Source organism: Leguminivora glycinivorella, chromosome Z (genome assembly GCF_023078275.1).
Source record: "Leguminivora glycinivorella isolate SPB_JAAS2020 chromosome Z, LegGlyc_1.1, whole genome shotgun sequence".
NCBI classification, from domain to species: Eukaryota; Metazoa; Arthropoda; class Insecta; order Lepidoptera; family Tortricidae; genus Leguminivora; species Leguminivora glycinivorella.
Genome location: NC_062998.1, coordinates 8412141 through 8436261, shown reverse-complemented (window position 1 = coordinate 8436261; position 24121 = coordinate 8412141). Strand labels below are relative to the sequence as shown.

Below are 24121 nucleotides of genomic sequence, written 5' to 3'. Positions count from 1 at the left end.
CCCGAGCATGCATGCAATTTATTTTATTTGCCAAATTTGAAAGCTACGGCCAATTAAGAAATCAATTAACCACATAATCACTTGAACCATAATTCGAACTACAACATAGATTATCGTAAATATATTTTGTTTAATAATTCATTCATTATCTAATTATGAAATATAATCAAGCCTTTGCAACTGATAACACTATTTTGTTATAAAGTCAATGGTGCTGCAAACTCAAGACTAATGGCGTTATTCATAAACACTTTATAATCTTGAATTACCTAATATTCGCTTGTTTTATCTGTCATGTTGACTTATGTACTTATGACAAAGGGACAGTACACTTTTAACTTCAGTAACATTTCTTATGAATAAGGCTACTTTCTCATTCATACGGTACAATATGATTTTAAGTTTGCATACCCTTGTGTTGCGTAGCCAAGGTGTGATACTAGCCAGCAGTCACTTTAGCCTGAATATAAATAGATTTATAAGTTACCATATTAACACATTCGGCGCCAGCACGAGCCTAGATAACATGCAAAATCTCGTATATATTATAAAAAACGTACAGAACCAGATCATCGGACACTGTCACTGAATGTGTTTAAAAATCTACTTTTTATCCATAAATTTCTATAACCTAAGGCTCTTCCTGACTTACAGTAAAGCTAGGAACATACAATACAATACAAATACTCTTTATTGCACACCTCAATACACGAAACAATATAGCAAGTATAAACAACAACTTAAGAGGTAAAACAAGAGACGGTATTATCGCTAAAGAGCGATCTCTTCCAGACAACCTAGAACATATTACGCGGACGTCCGCCGTCGCGACCGCGGACGCGGATCTAGACAATGAATATACACTTAACGGTGCAAACTTACGGTCGTCGGTCATGGACGTGGCCTTAAGCGCACGGACGTCCGATCGAAATCTGGCTCGCTGGATGTTTTGGTCAGCCGAAGCCACGTCCCGAAGACCGTGCACACTGATCGGTCGCGGTCGCGCGACCGCGGACGTCCGCGTAGTATATTCCTAGCTTAATAGATCGGTACGAAAATAGTATTGCCACCTTGCAGGCTGATAGGCTTCATTCTTAATCCGTAACGCCAATCGGTATACAATACCGCGTTTAAATTTGTCGTTGTTCTACTGACGGAAATGTTTGCCAAACTAGTGCTGTACTGATAAGACAGGAAAGAGCCTTAAGGCCTCTTGTCCACGACACGGTTTATCGCCGTGAAAATCTACGGTTAATTCGCCGCGTGTAGGCACGGTCGCGTCAGTGTTGTATGGATCACTATGAAAGCTTGTAGACGCGCACGGTCGCGCCGCGGCCGTGTGCGCCGTGACTGCCCCTCGGCTCGCCGCGTACGCACGGCGTGATTTTCATCAGTGTTGTATAGCAGTCTACGGGAGTGTGTTGACGGCACCGGACGTATGCACGGATTCGTGCCTGTTTACATACGCTGATTCCCGATTTTGTTATAAAATGAGCATAAATCAAGAATTATTAATTACATTGATTCAAGAAAGGCCAATAATATGGGATAAGACCATAGATGATTATAAAACTAAGCGGCTTAAATATGCCTTTTTTCTAAAATCGGATATATCCAAAACCGTCTTTCCTTTTTTTTCCGTTTCCTATTATGTAATTAAGCAACGATAATCTTTTTTTTTTCGTAAGAAAATTCATTAAAGTAGCACGTCCCGGCCCCGGCACAACCCGGGATATAAACGCTACTAGCCCGTACTTGGCCAATGTCTCTCCGGTGGTTTTGCCGTGTCATGTACAAGCTCGCACGTTTTTTCAACCGTACGACTAACACGCCGTACGGTTGAATAACCGTGTCGTGGACAAGAGGCCTAACTGTTAGGTACTGTAGTCAATAATTTTCGCTTAGCACCTTTGCATTCAAACTTCAATGCAAAGCCCTTTTTCTCTGCAACTGACGGCGTTTTCACGATATCCCATCCGATATCAGATGAAGCAAGGATAGCAAAGATTGCTTTAGTACATTTGATATCAGATCGGATAATGTGAAAACACTTCGACATTTCTTTATTATAAGATTTAAGCTTTACGGATAGCATCCATTTATACTCAAAGCTATCTAGTACCACCCTACCAAATCCCTAAAGCTGAGGCTAGTCTAATGACCCTCGCCCTTCTTGCCGGCGACGCGCTTGAACTCTCCCATGTTGGTGGTGGCTACCGGCGTGCCGTAGAAGGCCAGGTGGTCGATCTGCGTGACGTCACCGCCGGACTGGTTGTCTTTGATGAACAACTGGATGTTCTGGACACTCTGGAACTTGACGAACTTGAGGGGGATCGGGTTGCCTTCCACATCGTTTGGAGCGAGCCTGGAATGGGAGTGGAGGGTTAGCTTCGATTGGCACAGACAATCAAATTGACATTTTTTTTTCTATTGGCTAAGAGGTAACTGTTGACAAATATAAAAAAAATCTCATAAATGCAGCCAGTAAAAAAATAAGTTACGAAATTCATGGTCACACAAAAATTAAAAAGTTTAAAAACATTGCAATCCCTATTTCGATTTTTTCTAATTTTACCCTTAAACAAAGCAGCCAATGTAATATCCGTATTCTAGCACTCTCGATTGTTTTAGGATCATCATGTGATGCACATTATAACACAGTGTTTAGCCAATATTTGACGAGTTAGAAATGAAATTAAACACAGTTCGAAATTTTGACTACAGGTTTGTTTACATTGTTCGCAATTTCTATTGACGGCGACTTTAAAATATATATATTTGCAGAGATCAGTCTGTCAAACCACTGAAACAGATAATCAGTACGTTACAGCAGCGGCTGCTCCATACAAGCCGATTCCCACCGGCTTGTCCAAAATTGATAACTAGTAAAGTACCTAACGTTAAGGTAGGTTTCTTTTTGCTCAGTGTTGCCTAGCAGAAATTTTCACCAGCCGCCACTGGTACGTTACAACCTAGTATCTATGCTTAGTAGGTAATATTTAACTTTGCCTAGCTGGGCGGCTCACTCCGCGCTTTCGTACATGCGACAACCGCGCCGGGGAGGCCCATACAGTTTGACGACCTTCACGCTACGCGTTAGAACTGAATGGCAGCTGCTCGCGTGGGGCCAATTGACACTAAGACTCTTGTACTATAATATATTCTGTGGTAATAGCTAAATACTGCCTAGTTCCAGTGTAGGTTCTACTACTAACTAAATTGAGTAAATAAAGACGCAAAGTACTCACTCCAAGTCCTGCACCGAGTTGTTCCCGGAGGCCTGGTCGAAGTCCAGCGTGCGCGGCTGGTTGATGAACAGCTTCACGAACTTGGGACCCTTATCGGCGGGGCCCTTGATCTTCAGCGAGTGCAGCTTCACCAGCTGAAAGATTTTTTTTAAATTACAAATGGGCTTTCTCATGGCCACAGACTAGCCAAAGGCAAAGACGTCGCCTACGATGAAGTGAATTCGCCCAGAAGATGCCTGTTCACCCTTGATTTGAAGGTTGCCGAAAGAATATTATTTTGTTAGTTTTTTTGACCACTATGACGCGTTATGGCGTCCACTGAGGCACGTCTAAAGACCAATATCAACTTTTGTGGATTCCAAAAAGGTTCATGAAACAGCGCTGGGAACAATTAGGGTCAGTAACACCAAACTGTCTGTCACTACCGTGCTTCGTGACATTGCTGTTACTATTAACTGTGGTTGATGCAATAGGCTCTCATTCTTTAGCCCACTATGATGCATTATAGACAGGCTGATTGTATTATTTTGTCAATGATCTCCTTATGACAACAGAATAGTGTTGGCTATCTTTACAAAGTAATGCCCTTAAATTTCCACAGATGTATTAAAGGTAGACATTGGAAACAGTTTTTCAAGCAAGCAGAAATGTTTGTTTTAGAATAACTAATCTGTCAATAATCAATATGAATAAAATATGACACAATGTCACCAGCAATTCCGCGACAATGCTAGACTTCGCTCGACGCGTCTGCCAATATCGTGCGATATGTGTTGGCCATGTGAGTCATAAGTTATGTTGGATCATCTCATTGCCAGCGAGAGCACAAATAAAATAATATTGCAGGCAATCTTTACCTGGTTGAACGCAATGTTGATGATGAGCTGCTCATCGCAGTCGCTGGCGAGGTAGCCGCCGCCGCTGGTCAGCGCGTGCGCCAGCGGGTGCTCATCAGCCTCGTTGAGGCACTCGCACTCACTCTTGGTGATGAACGTTCCGAGGTCCATCTGCAATAGATAGATGTTATAGTATGCGACAGAGAGGAGTAGTAGAATGCAGCGGATCCCATACCAGGGTGTCCACTACTAAACCCAAAAAAAATTCCCTGACTTTTCCCTGACTTTCCATGACCATTTAAGAAAATTTCCCTGACCGAATTTTCATTCTTTGGTGACATTTTACCACTTTTGCTTAGGGTTGCAAAAAACGGTCTTTTTTTTCTGTCTTGACAAAAAAAACCTGAAAAAAGCAGTTTTTTTAGGGTTCCGTACCTCAAAAAGGAAAAACGGAACCACGGAATCACTCGTGCGTCTGTCTGTCAGTCTGTCACAGCCAATTTTTTTCTAGGATATGTTTGGTTTGTAAGTACGAAATATTAAAACTTGCAAGGCAGTTCATACTTTTGTACCTACGGTTTTTTTACCTTTATGTTACCTACTAAACTTTAATTTCTTTTATAAAACTAACAGTAACGAAATCTGTAGCTGGTAGTTATGGCCATTTACTTTAAGCTATACCAGAGCGAGTTTGAGTTTCGGCGCCTTTGGATACAGCACGACAGAAAAAAATATCGCGAGCGCAGCGAGCGCGAAATTTTTCCCTTTTATACGTCCATGTACATAACATAGCAAACAAAATGGAGTACCTAGTCTATCAGAGCAGTCAGGAAAGCAGGCTTGAAATGAAAACGAGATTCCGAGCGTAGTCAGCGCGAAGTATTGACTAAGTAACTAAAATATATGATCTAAGTAGAAATAGCAAACGCGAGCGAAGCAAGCGTGAAATTTTTTCTCTGTTGTCAGCGTCGGGATGCCCATTTAGGTGTTTATGCCTTTATTAGGTTTCCAAGTGCTTTGAAGTTCTCTCATCGTAACGCTCCTATGCTCTTTTGACTCAATTTATCAATAAAATTGCACCTCTATATGACGTTTTGCGCCATTGGCTTTATGAGGAACTCCGCTTTGGATTGTCGGACAGATACTTAGAATTTGGACAGCGCCGTAACTTTGTCTTTGTCATTTTCACGTCGCCCTAGCAAAAGCACCTACCTTATTAATGTTGTTGGTGACATTGTGGTGCAACTTTCCAGTTAATCTAAATCACAATAACTGAATTTATTCCCGACCCGTCTTCGCCATTTCGGAATATGTGGGTGGGGCACGCAATGTAAAGAAAAAACCTGGATTTTTCCGCATCTACGATTTTGGGCCGGCTATTCCGGCTAAATTAAGGTCAGCTAGAGCATGAAGATATCCCTTATTAGCAATCACTGGGATGGAGGCCAGGTACTATACTTGTCATAAAAAGTCTAAGAGACAGTTCTAAGTTGCCTTAAAATTACTACCGGGAATCCATCTTTGCTGTCATGGATGTGGCCAACCCAAGAAATCATATTATTATTTCAATACTTTCGATTTTTTTTCTTGGTGCCAAATTTTTCCCTGACCTCCAAATCATTTCCCTGACTTTCCCTGACTTTCCATGACCACTATGAGCTTCCCTGACTTTTCCCTGACTTTCCCTGACTTTCCAGAAAGTGGACACCCTGCATACATTTCAGATAACAGACTATACAATAATAGGTACATTCTGGGGCACAACTTCCTGTGATTTAACATAGAGGAATAAGTATGGGAAGAGTTATAACTCCATACATCAGTAAATGCAAGTTATTTGTACAGGCATAGTTAAGTGACATCTAGCGACAATCACGCGTCACCTTCTTGTATACAACTTTAAAATTGTTGAGGTTAAGAACATTTTTGTTGCAAATTTGCCTTCTCTAACCCTTTGATTGGTAGAAAGTTGCCACCAATTACAGTTGAAAATCAAATGACTAGAAACGGAAGTCAAATGGTTAAAGGGTTAAAGTACACAGTAACTTACATGGCCGGCAACTGCATTATCGTCATCACCAGCATCATCAGATCCATAGTAGTGTCTCACTTTGCTCTCCAAAGTTGCCGGGTCAGCCCCCTGTAGCCGGTCAATCTTTGTCTGAAACATACCCACAACTTCATGAAAAAGTGTACCAATTTTTTTTTTTTTTTTTTGCTTTGGCTTTTACCCCTGCCAATTTGCACAGGGTTTAAGTGTACCAATTTGAGGATGAGCTGAGAAGATTTGTGACATTTGGTGGAATACCTACAAAGGGTTGTAGCGATAGCTGTAACTAAGTAGTTCTTTTTTGCTAGTCTGGTGTTAACAAACAAATAGTTCACTGCATAAAATTCGCAAGGCAGCTGCAAAATTTTACATTGTAAATCTGTAATTGTAATTATAGAATTAACCTTATACCAGTTAAAGTCCATCACTTCTTTAGGTCACTCTTGTGTGTTAAATAATTTCCTTCAGGCACAAGTGTCACAAAGTTGAACTAATTAGTTTCAAATAAGAACGAAATCCAATTACCTACTTCAGATAAATTCACAAACTTTAGGACTCAATTAACATATCATACAAATATTAACTAGTGACGGAAAAACGATTTAAATTAGTAAATTACTTTAAGGTTCGACTTACTCTATTTCTGTAAAAAACAAAAGTGGGCATAGCGCTGATGCCTTGCGCCGCTGCCGTCTCTGCACAGCGGTCTACGTCCACCTTTAGGAATACCGCCCTAGGGAACTTGGCTGGCAGCTGCTCAAAGAAAGGCGCGATCCTCTGGCACGGCGGACACCTACAAACATTACAACTTGTCACTAACACCATTCTTACCACGATGACTCCGTAGTTTTGAAACTTCTAGGTTACTACAACTCACCAAGTCGCCGTAAAGTCCACGACGACCAGTTTCGTGCCGGCGTTGGCCATTTCGTGTTGGAAATGGCCCTCATTCTCAATTACTGTGGCTAGACCCATAATTTGTATAAATATAACGAGAAGAAAGCGCCTGACTTCGAACGACAACAATCAGGGAATGATACTTCAAAATGGTTGACAGACGCCACATTTGTGTTGCCAGTGAATTTATGTCGTGTCATTTTACCAGTGCTGCCAGGTGTCATAATCTATAGACATAGACAATAGGCTAGTTTCCTATAGTTAAAATAAAATATTTTATGCAGTGCACGAAATAAAGCACCACATAATTAGAAGAAAAATATGGACAGTAGTTATGTTTCAAGATAATTTCTATTTAATAAGTCAAAGAGAAAGATATAAAGTAAATGAATTGACTGTGACGTCACTCCTCAGTATTTCATAGTAATTCCATATTAGCAAAGCGTTTTGACAGTTCTTAAAAAGAAGCTGATTTGACTAGTAGGAAACTAGCCTATTTTACAAATCGATAATAATCGTTGTTCAAAAAAGTAACCAAAGAGCATTGAATCACTACGTTTAACTAAATAATTTTTAAGAAAATAAAACCGCCTTCCTTTGGGCTTCTGGTGATAAATACTTTCAAATGTTGGATTATGTTATCAATTCGTCTGTATATTTTTTAATGTTTGTTATTCGATATCTCCGTCATTTCTGAACCAATTTTGAAATTTGGATGATTCTGAAGTACTTACAGATATGAATGATTATCAGAACGGAACTCTAACCAGGGGCGGCTCACTCTCCATCAGCAGATCCACTGCATCAAATTTCACTGTTCTGGACGTAAGTGCATGCTGTTCTTATAAAAATACCAAAGTCACTATAAGTGTGCCGTTCAGATTTGAGGAGTTCCATTCTGACCATCATCAGGAGTTCCACTGAACAAAATGTCACTGTTTCGTACGTAAATGCATGCTGTTCCTTTAAAAACACAAAAATCACCATATGTATGCCTTTCAGATTTGAAGAGTTCCCTCGATTTCTCCAGGATCCCATCATCAGAACTGGGTTCTGAGAAAAATGGGACCAATCTATATGCATATACATTCAATCAAAAAAAAAATTTCAAAATCGGTCCAGTAACGACGGAGATATCAAGGAACAAACATTAAAAAAATAAAAATAAAAATTTTAAGAAAAAAAAAACCGCCTTCCTTTGGGGTTCTGGTGATAGGTAAATATTTTCAAATGTTGGATTATGTTATCAAAATGTCTGTATATTTTTTAATGTTTGTTATTCGATATCTCCGTCATTTCTGAACCAATTTTGAAATTTGGATGATTCTGAAGTACTTACAGATGAGAAAGATTATCAGAACGGAACTCTAACCAGAGGCGGCTCACTCTTCAATCTCTTTATCAGCAGTTCCACTGCACCAAATGTCACTGTTCTGGACGTAAGATGCATGCTGTTCTTATAAAAATACCAAAGTCCCTGTAAGTGTGCCGTTCAGATTTGAGGAGTTCCGTTCTGACCGTCATGAGCAGTTCCACTGCACCAAATGTCACTGTTCTGGACGTAAGTGCATGCTGTTCTTATAAAAATACCAAAGTCACTATAAGTGTGCCGTTCAGATTTGAGGAGTTCCATTCTGACCATTATCAGGAGTTCCACTGCACCAAATGTCACTGTTCCGTACGTAAATTTATGCTGTTCCTTTAAAAACACAAAAATCACCATATGTATGCCTTTAAGATTTGAGGAGTTCCCTCGATTTCTCCAGGATCCCATCATCAGAACTGGGTTCTGAGAAAAATGGGACCAATCTGTATACATATACATTCTATCAAAAAAAAATTCAAAATCATTCCAGTAACGACGGAGATATCGAGGAACAAACATTAAAAAAAAATACAGACGAATTGAGAACCCCTTCCCTTGAGATTTGGAAGGCGGTTAATAATACAGACGAATTGAGAACCCCTTCCCTTGAGATTTGGAAGGCGGTTAAAAAGGCGCGAAATTCTTGGTTTTGCGAGTATTATAGGACTTTTTCTACGTGGTTTAACAAAATATGAGAAAATGTCCAAAAGTGGTAATAGTTCAAATAATTATACCGGTGAAGGCTCGTTTTCAAAAAAAAATGCCAAAATAAACAATAGCAATTTATAGTCACTAAGGCATAACAGCAATTTAAGTAAACTTTGCAAATTAATTAAATACAAAAATTACTTCGATGTGATGTAGATTTTCAAAGAAATTGTCACTTAATTTTAAGTAATTTCTGAAACAAATTGAATTCGTCTTAGCCTCGTTTACTATTTTTCAAAACCTTATAATAAAAATGTAGTCTGAGAAGATTGTAGTACAGGATATACCAATTATAAATTTACCTGTTTTAGTATTCAAAATTGTCCAAATTTTACAAATAAGATCGACTAATTCAGTTACGTTAGTTTTTCTAAACGTGCATTAGAGAAAAATTCATAATTAATTTGGTGAGTTCGTTTTCAAAAATCCAGTCTTATAAAATTCAAGATAATAAGATGCTCTAACTGAAACTTGAATTAAATAAATCTATTGGATAACGGAAAGTGTAGTATTTCGATCGCCGACTAAAACTATCAATGTTACATTCTTTTGACGTTTTTTTTTAAAGAATCCTTAATTTTCTGTGGAATAATAAAGTTCGCTCCTAAATTTTTCATATTTGCCGTCTTTTTATTTTTAGTGTAATGGTTTGGCTTCACAGTCTAAGTGCGTTTTCACATTATCCGATCCGATATCGGATGTCGGAAGGATTTCAAAGGCAAAAATCAAAGATGGCGGCTTCAATGTATGGGATATCGGTCCTACATCCGATATCGGATCGGATAATGTGAAAACGCACTAAGGGTGCGCGCCCACGGGTGACAAAGTTGCTCGGCGACTTACGTATTTGTATGAAAAGTTGCGTCGCTTCGTGAGCGCACTTTCATACTAGCCCATGGTCGCGACAAAAAGGTCGCTCGTGGGCGCACCCTCTAAGATATCAGTTAAAAGTATACATATAGCTCCATACATACTTCAATGAAGAAAGCAATGTGTTGAGCCCGCTCCAGAGTCCAGACTAACGACGCGCGAATCACGGCGCAGAAAGTTCCACAGTCGCGTTCGCGGCGTCGCGCCGTGATTTGCGCATAGTCTGAAGCGGACTTTTATTTCTACTCACTACTCATATATCAGTATTTTAAGTATATGAGTTACCGACGGATAACTATGTTTGTAGTCGCAGTTAAATATTGCAATATTCTTACGCCCGGAATTACAACGTACATGCAATGTTTTTCATCACAATACCGAAAAATGTATATTATTTGGAATATAAATAGTTATTTGTTTTACAAGGGGGCAAAGTTGTTATTTAACCGCACGTGCCAATATTGATACCCGAGCAAGCGAAAGATTCCAATATTGAACCGCGAGCGTAGCTAGTGGTTCAAAAAGTGGAATTTTGAGCGTCGCGAGGGTTTCAAGGCACGAAGGTTAAACAAACTTTGCCACCAAGTGAAACACGATTTTTTTCATCACACCAACACGAACAAAATACTGTCTATAAAACATCAAATTAAATCAAAACCATCAATTTATTCAATACTTATTATTCAAAATCATCATCAGGTAAATTCTACCAGCCAGCTTAAGACATCAAGTTAAAATTTGTATGAAATTACTTTGCACTCTTGTGGATAAAATGAAATTTTGCTATCTGTTTTCGAATAGCAAAGTAAGCCTTTAACAGTTGGTGTGGTGAAAAGTTAATTATCGCCCTAAAAATTTCATCCTCCCTCGGAAAAAGGTTATTTTCTGTATAATTCCCACTATAGCGTGCAGTGTCAATGGCACACAGGTGGTACTTATTAGCGAGTGTCACGTTTCACGAACGACATGAACATGAAATAGTTATTTTATTTGTTATACATGGTGGCAATGTTTATTTTAATGCCGAGTGTAAAAACCGAGCAAGCTAAAGGAATCTATAGTTGAACCACGAGCGAAGCGAGTGGTTCGAGAATAGAATATTGTGCGTAGCCGAATGCACAAACGCTCACGATAATATCTCTTTCTATCTCTATAGCTCTTATATAAAATAAAGGCACATTTCGATATTTGCTTGACGTGCGTGAATTTAGAATAGAATGTTAGGTAGTCAATTGTTTTAAAATCACTAATATTTACTCAAGCAAGCGGATGATTCTTGAAGGATTCGTTGCGAGAGTTTCGAGTCGGTTTCAAGCCTCTAAGGTTAATCAATTTTTAAGGTACCTACAGGGGGCCGATTTTTGAAACTCTGCCAATAATAAATATCTCGCTGTGATTTAAATTCTACTAACAGAATCGAAAACGAGTGGTCATTACCAATTACTAGCCGTCCTTTTTAAAAAATAGCATTACGTCGTTTTCCACAGACTTTCGAACGGTGAATTCGTGCGTTCGTAATTAAAAAATCGATCCCCTGAAGGTGCTTTTCTTACGCACTAGTGCGAGAAGTGGTTTATTATATGTCAGGTCGAAACTTCGGAGGGCCATCTGTACTGAAAAATGTCGTACGATACACGTGCGAAAAGGAAATTCGTAACTCGTGTCGATTTAAGGGAGTGCCCTTCGATCGTGTTTTAATTTATCGCCACTCGTTTCGAACTTCCTTTTTTTCGCACTTGTATCGTAATGTGGTCTGTGATCGTAATGTACTATTTCATCACTAAACCAATACCAGAGAGATATTAACTGATCATTCTGAAACAAAACAAAAGCCAATAAAAAACATACAGCGTGTGTATTCCATACGGGCGAATATCTTAATAACGATTAGTATCGGACCCAAGGAGCTTAACTATATGCTTTCTTTTTGAATAGACGAGATTTTTTTTTCATACATAATAATTGAGCACGCAATGTATTACGTCCACATCAATTAGCGTACCTACCTAATTGTCATTACGACATGACGTTTATGTCATGTGAAATTAAGTTTGACGGCGTACATTGCCGCTTGGTCAGATTAAAAAAAAATATTACTCTTAATTAATAACACTTTTTAACAAAATAATTATGCTATACGATTCGTTTGATCTGATACTATAACTGGATACATTATTCGCTCGTATGGAATCCACACGCGGTATAAGGAGCTCAATTATTATTATTGGTAGCAGATATTTTACTCGGTAAAGTGAAACAAACTCGTAATTATAGGCGATTTAACAACATTTCTGTGGGTAGATAAACATTCACGCGTACATATTTAAAACTGGCCGCCAACGTACTTCTTTATTACTAGCTATTGCCCGCGGCTTCGCTCGCGTTAGAAAGAGACAAAAAGTAGTCTATGTCACTCTCCATCTTTTCAACTATCTCCACTTAAAAAATCACGTCAATTCGTAGCTCCGTTTTGCGGACGGACAAACAAACAGACACACACACTTTCACATTTATAATATTAGTATGGATAAAAGAAGCGGTTATATTTATGTTACTAAACACACCCTATTAGATATTTTGTTATATTGTATCGCATTATATAGATAATTAATTAAATAGATTACGAAATTGTATAGACCCGTGCAACAAGAGTGGACACTACAATGGCTGGTGTCATATCTTTGTAGGTATCTGCTGTCTTAGAGCTAGACTAATACCGATGACAGTATCAAAGAGACTAATATAAACATTAAGTCACCCTGCCAAAACTCGTGATGTCAGATAATGTTACAAACAATAGCACAAACTCTTTCAAATAATTTTCCGTACACAATAACAGAATGCTTAAATCATCAAGAGACATACGATCTTTAGTGAGTTTTCACATTATCCGATCCGATATCGGGTGTAGGACCGATATCCTATTAAAATAAATAAATAACACCTTACACAAATCAACCTAGTCCCAAACTAAGCATGGCTTGTGCTATGGGTGCTACGCGACGATATACATACTTATATAGATAAATACATTACTTATATACATAGAAAACATCCATGACTCAGGAACCAAATCATTCATCCAAATCAATCACGTTCATCACACAAATAAATGAAAACATCCATGACTCAGGAACCAAATCATTCATCCAAATCAATCACGTTCATCACACAAATAAATGCCCTTACCCCGGTATTCGAACCCAGGACCGCGGCTTAGCAGGCAGGGTAACTACTGACTACACCAGCCCGGTCGTCCACACCCGCAGGTCCGTATTATACACGATGCCATCTTAGATTTTTACCATTGAAATTCTTCCTACATCCGATATCGGATCAGATAATGTGAAAACGCACTTAGTCTTTATAACATGTAGATACGCAAATCGCCAAATAAAGGCATTTTGCTTTATTCCCGTTTATTAAAATGGATTGGATGTGGTTTTAGGTGGGCTGGAGCGGCTTATCGGGGGGTTTGCCGTTCCGTCACCCCGCAGGAGGTCTCTGAGGCCCCAGTGCAAGCGTTACATACGCTATAGGTCTACAGTGGAGTCGTTTTGACTTCAAAATCAGATAAATCAATAAGCCTTCGTGGGAACTACCGTATCTAACGAATCTCTTAAAGTATGACCGTTGCATTTGTCTGAGCTTGAAGTTGAGCGACGCAAATTATCTCGGAATGCAGAAGGTAACTGGCCTTTAGTCCTAAACCCTACAATTATATTAGGTATTACCAAGGATTATTTATATAGGATTTACAGTCTCCATCCATACTAAGAATCGTACCTCATTTTTTTAGCGCCACCTACCATAACTACACTGATGACCTACAATTTTTTTTTTTCGAAATGTGTATTGACGAGATTATGATATTATAGTAAAGAAGTACCTATGTCATTTGTTCTTATAATAAATAAAAACACACAAAAATATTTCGGGAAAATATGACTTTGGCCACTTCCAGGGCTGAACAGCGCCATCTAGTTTTAAGCCTAAAAGGCCCATACATTCAGGGCTGCGCTTTTTTGTATGGGCTTTGTCAGTCCAGTAATATATGGTCCTTGGTATTACCTACAGACTTTGAGAAGTAGATAAAAACTTATTCTACCCAGGCCCCGTAGCCGAATGGCATTTCTCCGACGCCAAACGAAAGCGATACGCCGCTGGCTCTGTCGCGCCAATACGCAAGCGCGATAGAGATAGATATCTACTAGCGCTTCGTTTCGTGAGCGTTTCGTGAGCGATTGTGCCATTCGGCTAGCCAGCCAGTACCTAATAGTACTCATTAAAATCCTAAGTAAGTTCATCTGCTAAAGTTTCTAAAAGCGTCAAACCTATGAAACTCGGCATAGGTGGGACTTATTTTGTGGTCACTGAAAAATGATGATCGCTGGTTGAAATCTTAGCTTAGCTTCATGGTATTGTATATGTAGGTGTTATAATATACTTACTCCGACTCCTGGATTTCCGCTGATACCTTTCCGCTGACAGAGCAGCCCCAACTGAATTCTATTTTTATTTGTCACCCCGGTCATCTTTTGTTCTCGAGCAATGGCTATAAAACTCGCGATTGTTCTGAGACGGTCAACAGTTTTCAATCGCAGTCGCTCAAAGCATCATCAAATAAGTGCATGATGGTGTTTATCAACAAATATTTAATTTTCGTTTTCCCATTGGTCGTTGGACTAAATCGAAGTGCTAATCCTGTGAGCTCCAATGCTTTTCCTACGAGAGCTGATCTGCCTTTGTACTTGAGGGCCCTGGAGAGGATAGTACAAAGTGCGGGAACGCCTCAGAACAAGATCGATGGGAACTTCGGACTTGGACTGTTCCTTGTGAATGGTAATATTAGCAGTTTCATGTTTACCTAGAATTTCAGGTGTTGAAAATTTATAGTTCGCCGTTAGATCAGACAATTTGATAATGGATTCTATTTTTAGCGCGATAGAAGTTACACCCTCTTTTCGCCTAGGCCCACTTGGACCAATACCTATTTCTATTAGAGCCAAATTGAATTACTTAATATAATATTTCTCACAATTTTCAGTCTCACATTTAGTTATTAATATTTGTTCTATGTTTAGCAAGTACCTCTTTAGATACAAAATTTCAAGTCGTCTGATAGGTTTATTTGCTGCTAAGCGTACTTTACTATACTGCATGTGAACATTTTCATCTCTATTCGTCAATATCATAAAGAGTAATTTAGGATTTGCAGTAAACTTCGGGTAAATATCTAAAATACTAGTCCTTTATGAGCAGACAACGCAAAATTATAGCAATTTCGTTGCAGCATTGTCGCGTAAGTCACGTATCGCGTTAGGCTTGGGATTAATATGAACCTTAATTGATCATCTACTCAGAAAAGGTTTGTATAAATAAACTTCTTTATTGCGTCGAAATTACCAGAAACTTTAGGGTAAACTCGCCTCATTCGGTGACACGCCTAATTTGGTGATACAAGCTTTGAAGCACTATTCCGGAAGACGATTTTTGGTTGTTTCACCGAATAAGGTGTGTCACTGAATAAGGCGAGTTTACCCTACAATGTCTGATTGTAGTGCTTATGTATGAGCATAATACCTATGTACATATAGTTTTATAGAGTTGTTTTTATGTCAAATAGTACAGAATACAATTATTATAGGTAATTTAATGTTGTCGGTCGTTTTATAAAGTTATCTTTTTCAGTTAATTTGAAAAATGTGATGCTAAGAAAGAACTCAAGCATGCCGATAGCTCTGAAGGTGCAAATACAAAGAATTTTGAACAAAAACAAGGTCCTACTCAGCTACTTTAAGTATATGAGGACCAACAAGTACGACAACTATGAATGTAAGTACAAATTATAGTAAGCGCCTAATAGATGTATTTCTCGCGATTATAATTTGCTGTTGTATTTTTGGCAGGCGCTAATGAATTTTAATATCCTCTAGACGTGATTTAGAACTATGAAAATGCATTTCATAGCATGGATATAAAATTATTATTTATTTAATAAGGTGTAGCTTATACAAACTTTACACAATATTAATGTTAAATTAATAAAAATCAAATATGCAGAGCTTTTTTACCTAGCTGGCCGTCCTTGCTTGGAAATTGAAATATGCTAGTCAATAGTTCATAATCATTACGTATGAATGATTTCTGAGTTCTGAAACGGTAAATGTCATTACATTTCTGATGTACAATGTATTAGCACTAGCTGAACGGATTCTAGTTTTGCCGGCAACACGAAGCTAATACACAAGCCTTCAACCTATTAACAACCATCCAGCTTTCATCATTAGCTTACTAAAAGCTAAATCCTGAATACCAGCGATGTGGTTTGCCACATCACACGCTGAGCCAGCGCCTTTTGTACCACGATATACCTACACATGTTTCTTTTTAATTTTGTTTCTTTTTTCACACATGTATTAATTAAATATAAGTAGTTGTAGGATGTTTATTATGCATGCTGCATGATAGTCATAAATTCTAGTCATAGTTATAGGAATACCTGTATGAAACTAGTTTTCTATAAGAATTTGCATGCCCTCTAGCTGGCTGAATACACTGCACTTTACATTTGTTTGATACCATCTACTTGACTGTATTCTTGCAAATAAACGATTTGATATTTGATATTTGATATTTTTTCCTGTTTATTGTAAGCTTTTAAGTATACGTTGTGTTGTGCATACAAATAAAGTTATTTATCAACCTATCTGTCTATCCTGCTTACATGGCTTAAATAGCTAGCCTCGTGTATAGTTTGTGACATCCACGACGACGCGCAGATTTATCGAATCCTTTAATAACATAGAAATACGAATCAAGGTGCGCGCCTTCCTGAATAGCACGACCTACCCCGGTCACAAGCGCCCTCTGTGCCACCGTTCAAATTAACGTCTTTTTCAGTTACTTATTTATTCATAGATGAGGACAGTTGGGCGGAGAGGCTACAGAAATTCAACACGATATCCGATGTTCATCTGCAAGGATTTTCTGAGGAATACCTGATGGAGGAGTACTCCAACTGGACCTGGTACGAAAAGCGGATACTCGACTTTGATAACAGCATTCCGACTCCGGAACAGTCAGGTATGTCCTCTTAGCAGGTTTTCTAGTACCTGGCACTCTTTCTAGTCGATGAATTCTAGAAAACCGGTTCAAAGCGGGGTGGGGCGCATGGGGAGAGGGAAACTACCGGGACGAGTACGTCACACAGTAGCCACATCACGTGACGCGCTCTTCGCCGGGCGATATCTTTGGGCTCAGTGGGTCCCCTTTTCTCTGCGGCTGACTGTACCTGACCATCTAGCATAGCTGTTTTCAAACTGTGGGGCGCCCCCTCCAGGGGGGCGAAGCAACATTCTAAAGGGGGCGCGGGACCGTGTGGTACAAGTACACACATTACCTAACTAATAATAGTAAGGGGGAGGGGGCCTTGGCATTGCTAGATTCTTCTCTTGCACTGCCTATTTGAGTGAGAACACAAACATTTTTACAAACTTTTGTGGAAACCTTGAGGCTTCATGAAGAATATTCTTTCGATTTCTTGTGGCATCTAAATATCGCTTCCAGATGCCTGCATGAGCTTCCTGCGGTGGAACCCTGCGAAGTCTGGTATCCACCCTTACAAGTGTTCTACTCCAAATGAGTGCCTCGCCTTTGTGGAGAATGGCTCAGACTTCGGATATTCCCTAGTCCACAGGTATTAGCTGATCTGATTTATTATTTGCTATAAAAGCAGTTGATTTGTCATTTAGTTTCAATAAATCGTCAACAAAGTGTTATAAAAAAGGGAAGCGGCGCGATAGGCAACTTGACTGTACTTAAAATAAAATATTTTATACCATGCACGAAAAAGCATCAGATAATTATAAGAAAAACAGGGACAAAAGTTATTTTTAACTGCAATTTATATTTTATAAATCAGATAGAAATATATAAAGTAAATCAGTTGACCATGACGTCACTCAATTCGATTTCATATTAATTCCATGTTAGCAAGTCGTTTCAAAATCGTTTTGACAGTTCTTAAAAAGAAGCTGATTTGACTAGGAGGCAAGTAGCCTATTGTTACTTGACATGCGAGAATTTATACGGATAGTTTCGCATGATCTCCGAGTTCATCTTACCTGAACTTGTTGACAGGGTGTTGTTCCTCCTGGTGGCCCGGTACAGCAGGGGCTGCTACGCTTCTCGCCTCAGCTGGACGCGGCGTTTATCGACAAAATGTGCAACAGCATCTTCGAAGAGGCCTCTTACATTGTCATGAACAAGTTCAAGTCACCAGACCTTTTGATGGAACAGAGTAAGTTAACTCAGGTATACTAGGGGACAAAATGTCTGGCGCGACCACACGTGTTGTCGAGTGAAGTGGCACATCCTTGGACGCCCTGTTACACCGAAAAGTATTAAAATTATTTGTGTTAGATCCGGAACGGGAATAGTAAATAAATCTTTCCTCTGTGATGATGATGAAACCTTTAATATGCCATATTATTATAGTCGTTTAAATAAAAGTATATTCTATAGGAATTATATTTTACTTACCTACGTTAAGAAAATTACGGATACCTACCACCTACCCTCAGTTATAGGTTCTAAGTATGTATAAACTTAAATCCAGAGTAGCAAAATAGATTGGAAAGATTTTCCCGGCAACCTTCAAATCTAGAGTGAACACTTGAACAGGCATCTTCTGGGCGAGCTCACTTGTAGGCCGCGTCTTTGCCTTTGGCTTGTCTGTGGCCAAGAATAAGCCCATTTATATTAATAATAAAAAAAAACTGTTTTCTCCTCTTTCTTTGCCTGCCAGTAACACAACGGGTGACATACGGATATAATTTCAGTGTCGACATGCTCCCTGGCTGGCCACGCGGAGTTCTTCCAGCGCACATGGCTCAACCGTCTCCTCAAACAACAGACTCCCTTCGGTTGCTTCTCTACGTACTTTCAACACAGTGTACAACCGAGTGAAGGCCGGGCCTACGGCCGTGGTCTGCAATAGCCACGTCAGCGGTGTGGCTGCTGCGGCTCTGAGCGGTGTTGCTAGATACATTATTGAGACTCTCTTTTAAAATACATTTATCAACATTTCTTCAAGGAGAGAATTTTATTCTTGAACAGTTTGGACAGCCATCTGAATAGAATGAGAAAGACACAACACTTCTTATAGATAGATATTTATATCAGATAAACAAGTTACCTAGTTGCAAAGCCAAAGAAGTAAAAGAAGAATAAATTAGTTGCAAAGTCTGTAAGATGATGATGCGAGGAAGGATGCTATTCTGAGCGATGTTTGATGTTTTAACGAAAATTTTTCTTTATGCATTTCTTCGATATAGGAAGTTGAACAGTAATTTTTGGCTCTTTTAGACCAGAGGCTCTAGCAAAAATCGAAAACTTTTGCAGAAAAATCTTTCTGTCTCTAGGGCTTTTTTATTGAAATTTGATTGAGAGACAGCGCTAACATTTCGTTTGTTGCAAACGGTGTTCATCTTGGCTACTCCAAGTGACAGCCAGAATGGGACAATTTCTTTTCTGGGCATAAACTAATCTTAGGACTCTGTCCTTCTGTCTATCACAAATCCAATTACCACGAGAGATACTAAACTTATTTACTTAAGCATCCGATTTGAAATATAATAGTTATGAATAAGACTAACCACTAGGGATCAAAATTTTACATTTATATTTTTTTAACTGCTATGGAAAATGATCAACATGAGATGGGGACAAAATTTCAAAGAGTAGTTACTAAGTCAAGTGGGGTATCATGTGAAAGAGCTTAAAATGTATTAAGAAATTTGTTTTTCATAGTAGATAAAAATGGTTATCGTAGAAAATTGTATTAAAATTAGTTTACCAACGCAAATCTAGATAATTTTACATTATAGGAACATCTATATTTTACGGGAAAAATATAATCACATCACTATTATGAAAAGTTTTTTTTACTTATTAATAAAAAAACATCTCAACAACCTTTATGTAAGTTGTTACACTAGCATAAAAGCTAACATAAGTACATTGACTTCCAGTAGAATAGTTAAACCATTTACCGATAGATGGCGCGCATATACTTGACTGGTGGTTTTAAATATTCACCTTTGTTACTTGTGTTCGTTGTTAATTAACATTAACTTTATTGAATGATATTTATATTTAGCACGCATTGAAGTTGTTTCGTAATTATAATTCGGTATTGGACAGTATTGTCGGAAACGGAAGCTGTCATAAAGATATTTTGTGTTTGACATGTCGCATTTAAGTTACCAGTTGTATCACTGCCATTTGATTTGAGAATAATAAAACATAGGATACCTCAAGCTATTCAAAACATTTCCCTAAATAATCTTAGTATCCATTTTACAACCTTGTCAAATTAAGATGAATATGGGCAACCAGTTGAAGTAATTCCTGTAGTTTTTGTTTAACTTGGCACAAGTTTATTGTACCTTATGGTGTCCAGAACAGTCTTTGAGGGTACAGTCACCGGCATAAATAAGTGATGATTTCTGTACCTTGTCGGTTTTAATCATATGACATTTCAAACAAGATGTTAATGTGGCAAGGTACAGAATGATCACTTATTTATGCCGGTAACTGTTGAAAAGGGGTGTAAAGAGGGGTTAAAAGTTAGCTAAGTTATAGCAATTTTTGGTATAGCTCGAAGTAAAAGTAGAATATGATATGACCAAAATCGTAAACTTAAAAGTAACAAAATGACGATATACCTAATTAGTTTTAAAGATAAATACATACTTATATTTAAAAAAAAACATCCATGACTCAGGAACAAATATTTATAGAATAGAATAGAAAATATTTATTTGGCATACAGATACATAATAAAAACAAGTACAATAATACTTAATAACTAGTACACCAAATAGGATGCCACTCAGCGAATACCGTGTCTTATAGACGCGGCACTGGTTTTCAGGGCACCACAGGGTAACACAAATAAATGCCCTTACCGGGATTCGAACCCAGGACCGCCGCTTAGCACTAACCGGTCACTAGTGTTACTAGGTGCTAGGCCAGACTGGTGTTCTGTATGATAGTATATGATATCAGATTTATGATAGTAAGTACACCAGACTTACCAGACCTGCCGAATGATAATCGCCAGGCCAGTTCCTAAAATCGCATTCGGAGATATTTAGGGTTCCGTAGCCAACTAGGAACCCTTATAGTTTCGCCATGTCTGTCTGTCCGTCCGTCCGTCCGTCCGTCCGTCCGTCCGTCCGTCCGTCCGTCCGCGGATAATCTCAGTAACCGTAAGCACTAGAAAGCTGAAATTTGGTACCAATATGTATATCAATCACGCCAACAAAGTGCAAAAATACAAAATGGAAAAAAATGTTTTATTAGGGTACCCCCCCTACATGTAAAGTGGGGGCTGATTTTTTTTTTTCATTTCAACCCCAACGTGTGATATATTGTTGGATAGGTATTTAAAAATGAATAAGGGTTTACTAAGATCGTTTTTTGATAATATTAATATCTTCGGAAATAATCGCTCCTAAAGGAAAAAAAAGTGCGTCCCCCCCCTCTAACTTTTGAACCATATGTTTAAAAAATATGAAAAAAATCACAAAAGTAGAACTTTATAAAGACTTTCTAGGATAATTGTTTTGAACTTGATAGGTTCAGTAGTTTTTGAGAAAAATACGAAAAACTACGGAACGGCACTGAAACTTGAGTAGTTAATGTACCCTGCCTACCCCTTCATGGGATACAGGCGTGATTGTATGTATGTATGTATGTAATTTAAAAAACGAATTAAATAGAAATACGTTGCATCGAGTAGGTACGGCTCGATGCAACGTTGGTGCAGCAGCACAGCCAGCCTAGCCGAAATGGCAATCGGTTCCAACTATACTCTGTCAAAGAAGTCTGTCAGTAAATAAGAACAAAGAAAACTATATGCATCCTTTTCTTGTGGTGACTTGAGAAAGGATGGAGTTTGGGCTATTCTTCTCAGAAACACGGCGTTTTCCGATAAAAATATAAATCATCGAAAATCGAATTTCATATAGATTTCTGGGGCCCGTTTTTCGAACAAAAGGTACAAGCCTTGTATTACAAGAAATTGTGTTTCCAAAATGACAATTTCATTCTTTGACAGTTCGCGAAAACACCGTAATACAAGGCTGATGTCGTAGTGTTGTGTGTAGGCAAAGTGACAACCCTAGCGCAAAAGTGAATAGTTTGGGCTCATTGTTCCCAGAATCACGAGCTGATTCGATCTCGACGATAAAAATATGTCCCAAATTATCCATACAAAATTCGAGTTTCCAACACCTACGTCACGCACGTAGTTAAGTTCATACTAAAATCGTGACGTCAAAGGAAAAAAAATAGGACATATTTTTTAATCGTCATGATCGAATCAGCTAGTGATTCTGAAAAGAATGAGCCCAGATAGAGATGGGCCGAATATTCGGTAAATATTCGGTATTCGGCCGAATAATTCGGTTGCATTGCCGAATATTTACCGAATAAACAAAGTAAATAACTAATGACGATCTCACGTACATATTCCGTTGGATAATAAGCTCCTTTTTTAGTAGCTTTCTAAGGAACTAATAAAAAGAGATAATTAATTACCCATGCGTCAAAATGTAAATACAATTGTTTTGTAAAAAAGTTAAAAAACCGTAGTTTGAGAGTTGAGAAGAGTTCAGAGTTATCTTAACTAACTTTTATTTATCCACTAAAGCATAATTAATAAGATAAGAACATAGTTGTAGTAACATAAGTAACCATTATCTCAATCATTTAATAGTTTTAACTTAACATCCGCTTTATAAATATGGCGTAACCGAATATTCGGCCGAATGTTCGGTTCGGTAAGAGCTGAACCGAATGTTCGGCCGAATATTCGTATTCGGCAAAGTCCATATTCGGCCCATCTCTAAGCCCAGACACGTCCAGATCTGGTGAAATTCGATATTCGAGATTTATTTTGAAAAAAAGCCGATTACTATATGCCGACGCTAATATATTTCGATTTTCGCGGTTGTCCTTCTGGTTTCCCACGTTTTCCTTTATAGTAATAACCCGGTTAATTAGATAGCCGAGGTCCTCATTGAAAGTCGACCGGCCTCAAGTCAATGCCGCCCGGACGGTGTTACATCAGTTTCCGGTTTTCACGGAAGTGCGTACATGTCACCGATCATTGGAACGATTATTGAGAGACGTGCCCACATATGTGTCTAAAGCTCGGCATACACGATATCGTCGATATCATAGCCCCACAACTATGGCCGAATAGTTGCCGTATATTCGTGACGATGATGTCTCCAGAAACAAAATAGGTTACCAATGCATACTCGTACTTCAGGTGGATTCCAGCCTTGAGCCACAGTATAATAAAGAGTACTATCGTATAGTATGGCCCACAGAACTTAATTTAGATAGAAGAAACAAATTCATATATTTGTATAGGGGCCGAGCGTGTCGAATTTTGTACTGAAGTTGATTCATGCCTGTAAATTGATCTCAGGCTCTTGATTGTTCATAATTTTTGTGTTGTTGCAATTGAATATCACGTAACGAGGCATTTTTTATGTTTTGGTAGACTTCAACTTACAAAAATTGACGCCCGAAAGCTGCAAGCTGCGAGTAAAGACGGACAACTCAGTGGATTTCACTGAGTTCATTTGACACGCTAAGTAGATACGTTTGCTTCATCTATGGTATATATGACATCTGTGGTATGGCCACTTTCGCTCCCCGCTGAAAGTGCCGCCCACCATCTCTCGGTTACCTCATAGTTACCGCCTATCAAAAACGCGAACAGTCAACCTGTCAGATCTCACTCATACAAGCATGGTACGCGTTCACCCACACGAGGCTTAGAATGTGTGCTAGGAACGCGCTTCTTTCATATATTTGATCGCCAGTGACCGAGGTGTGCTTGAGCTCTGAAGCTCTTGAAGTTTTGATGACTTAATTTTCAGTATAACATGACATTTCACTTCACTTAAACGACCGGTTTTGTCTAGTGGATACTGCTTGCTAAGCCGACTGTCCCGGAACCCGTAATGGGCATAGATACTTCTATATTTGAGCGATGAAACATATTATATTTGTGTGTTTTCTATTTTATATTTGTCTGAGTATTGACAGCACAAGCCTTCTT

At 38.6% G+C, this 24121-nt stretch overlaps 2 protein-coding genes across 5 annotated transcripts; one reads left to right on the top strand and one right to left on the bottom strand.

The window, feature by feature from the left end:
• Positions 1-63: 63 nt before the first annotated feature.
• Positions 64-7175, bottom strand: LOC125240984 (thioredoxin-like protein 1). Its single transcript, XM_048149225.1, has 6 exons — positions 7012-7175; positions 6771-6927; positions 6135-6245; positions 4106-4255; positions 3249-3382; positions 64-2365 (listed from the first exon to the last, which is right to left on the bottom strand). The coding sequence occupies exons 1-6, from the start codon at positions 7107-7109 to the stop codon at positions 2155-2157; spliced, it is 861 nt and encodes a 286-aa protein (XP_048005182.1). The 5' UTR covers positions 7110-7175; the 3' UTR covers positions 64-2154.
• Positions 7176-13523: 6348 nt separating this feature from the next.
• LOC125240985 lies at positions 13524-19894 on the top strand. 4 transcript variants are annotated; one of them, XM_048149229.1, is made up of 7 exons: positions 13524-13663; positions 14672-14817; positions 15667-15810; positions 16879-17061; positions 17545-17674; positions 18118-18277; positions 18819-19894. In XM_048149229.1, exons 3-6 carry the CDS (start codon positions 15684-15686, stop codon positions 18239-18241), a joined length of 564 nt encoding a protein of 187 aa, XP_048005186.1. In that variant the 5' UTR covers positions 13524-13663; positions 14672-14817; positions 15667-15683; the 3' UTR covers positions 18242-18277; positions 18819-19894. The 4 variants fall into 4 exon arrangements, with proteins under 4 accessions (XP_048005186.1, XP_048005185.1, XP_048005184.1 ...); XM_048149228.1 differs by lacking the exon at positions 14672-14817; XM_048149227.1 differs by lacking the exon at positions 13524-13663 and having other exon boundaries at positions 14592-14817; positions 16897-17061.
• The last annotated feature ends 4227 nt before the right edge of the window (positions 19895-24121 follow it).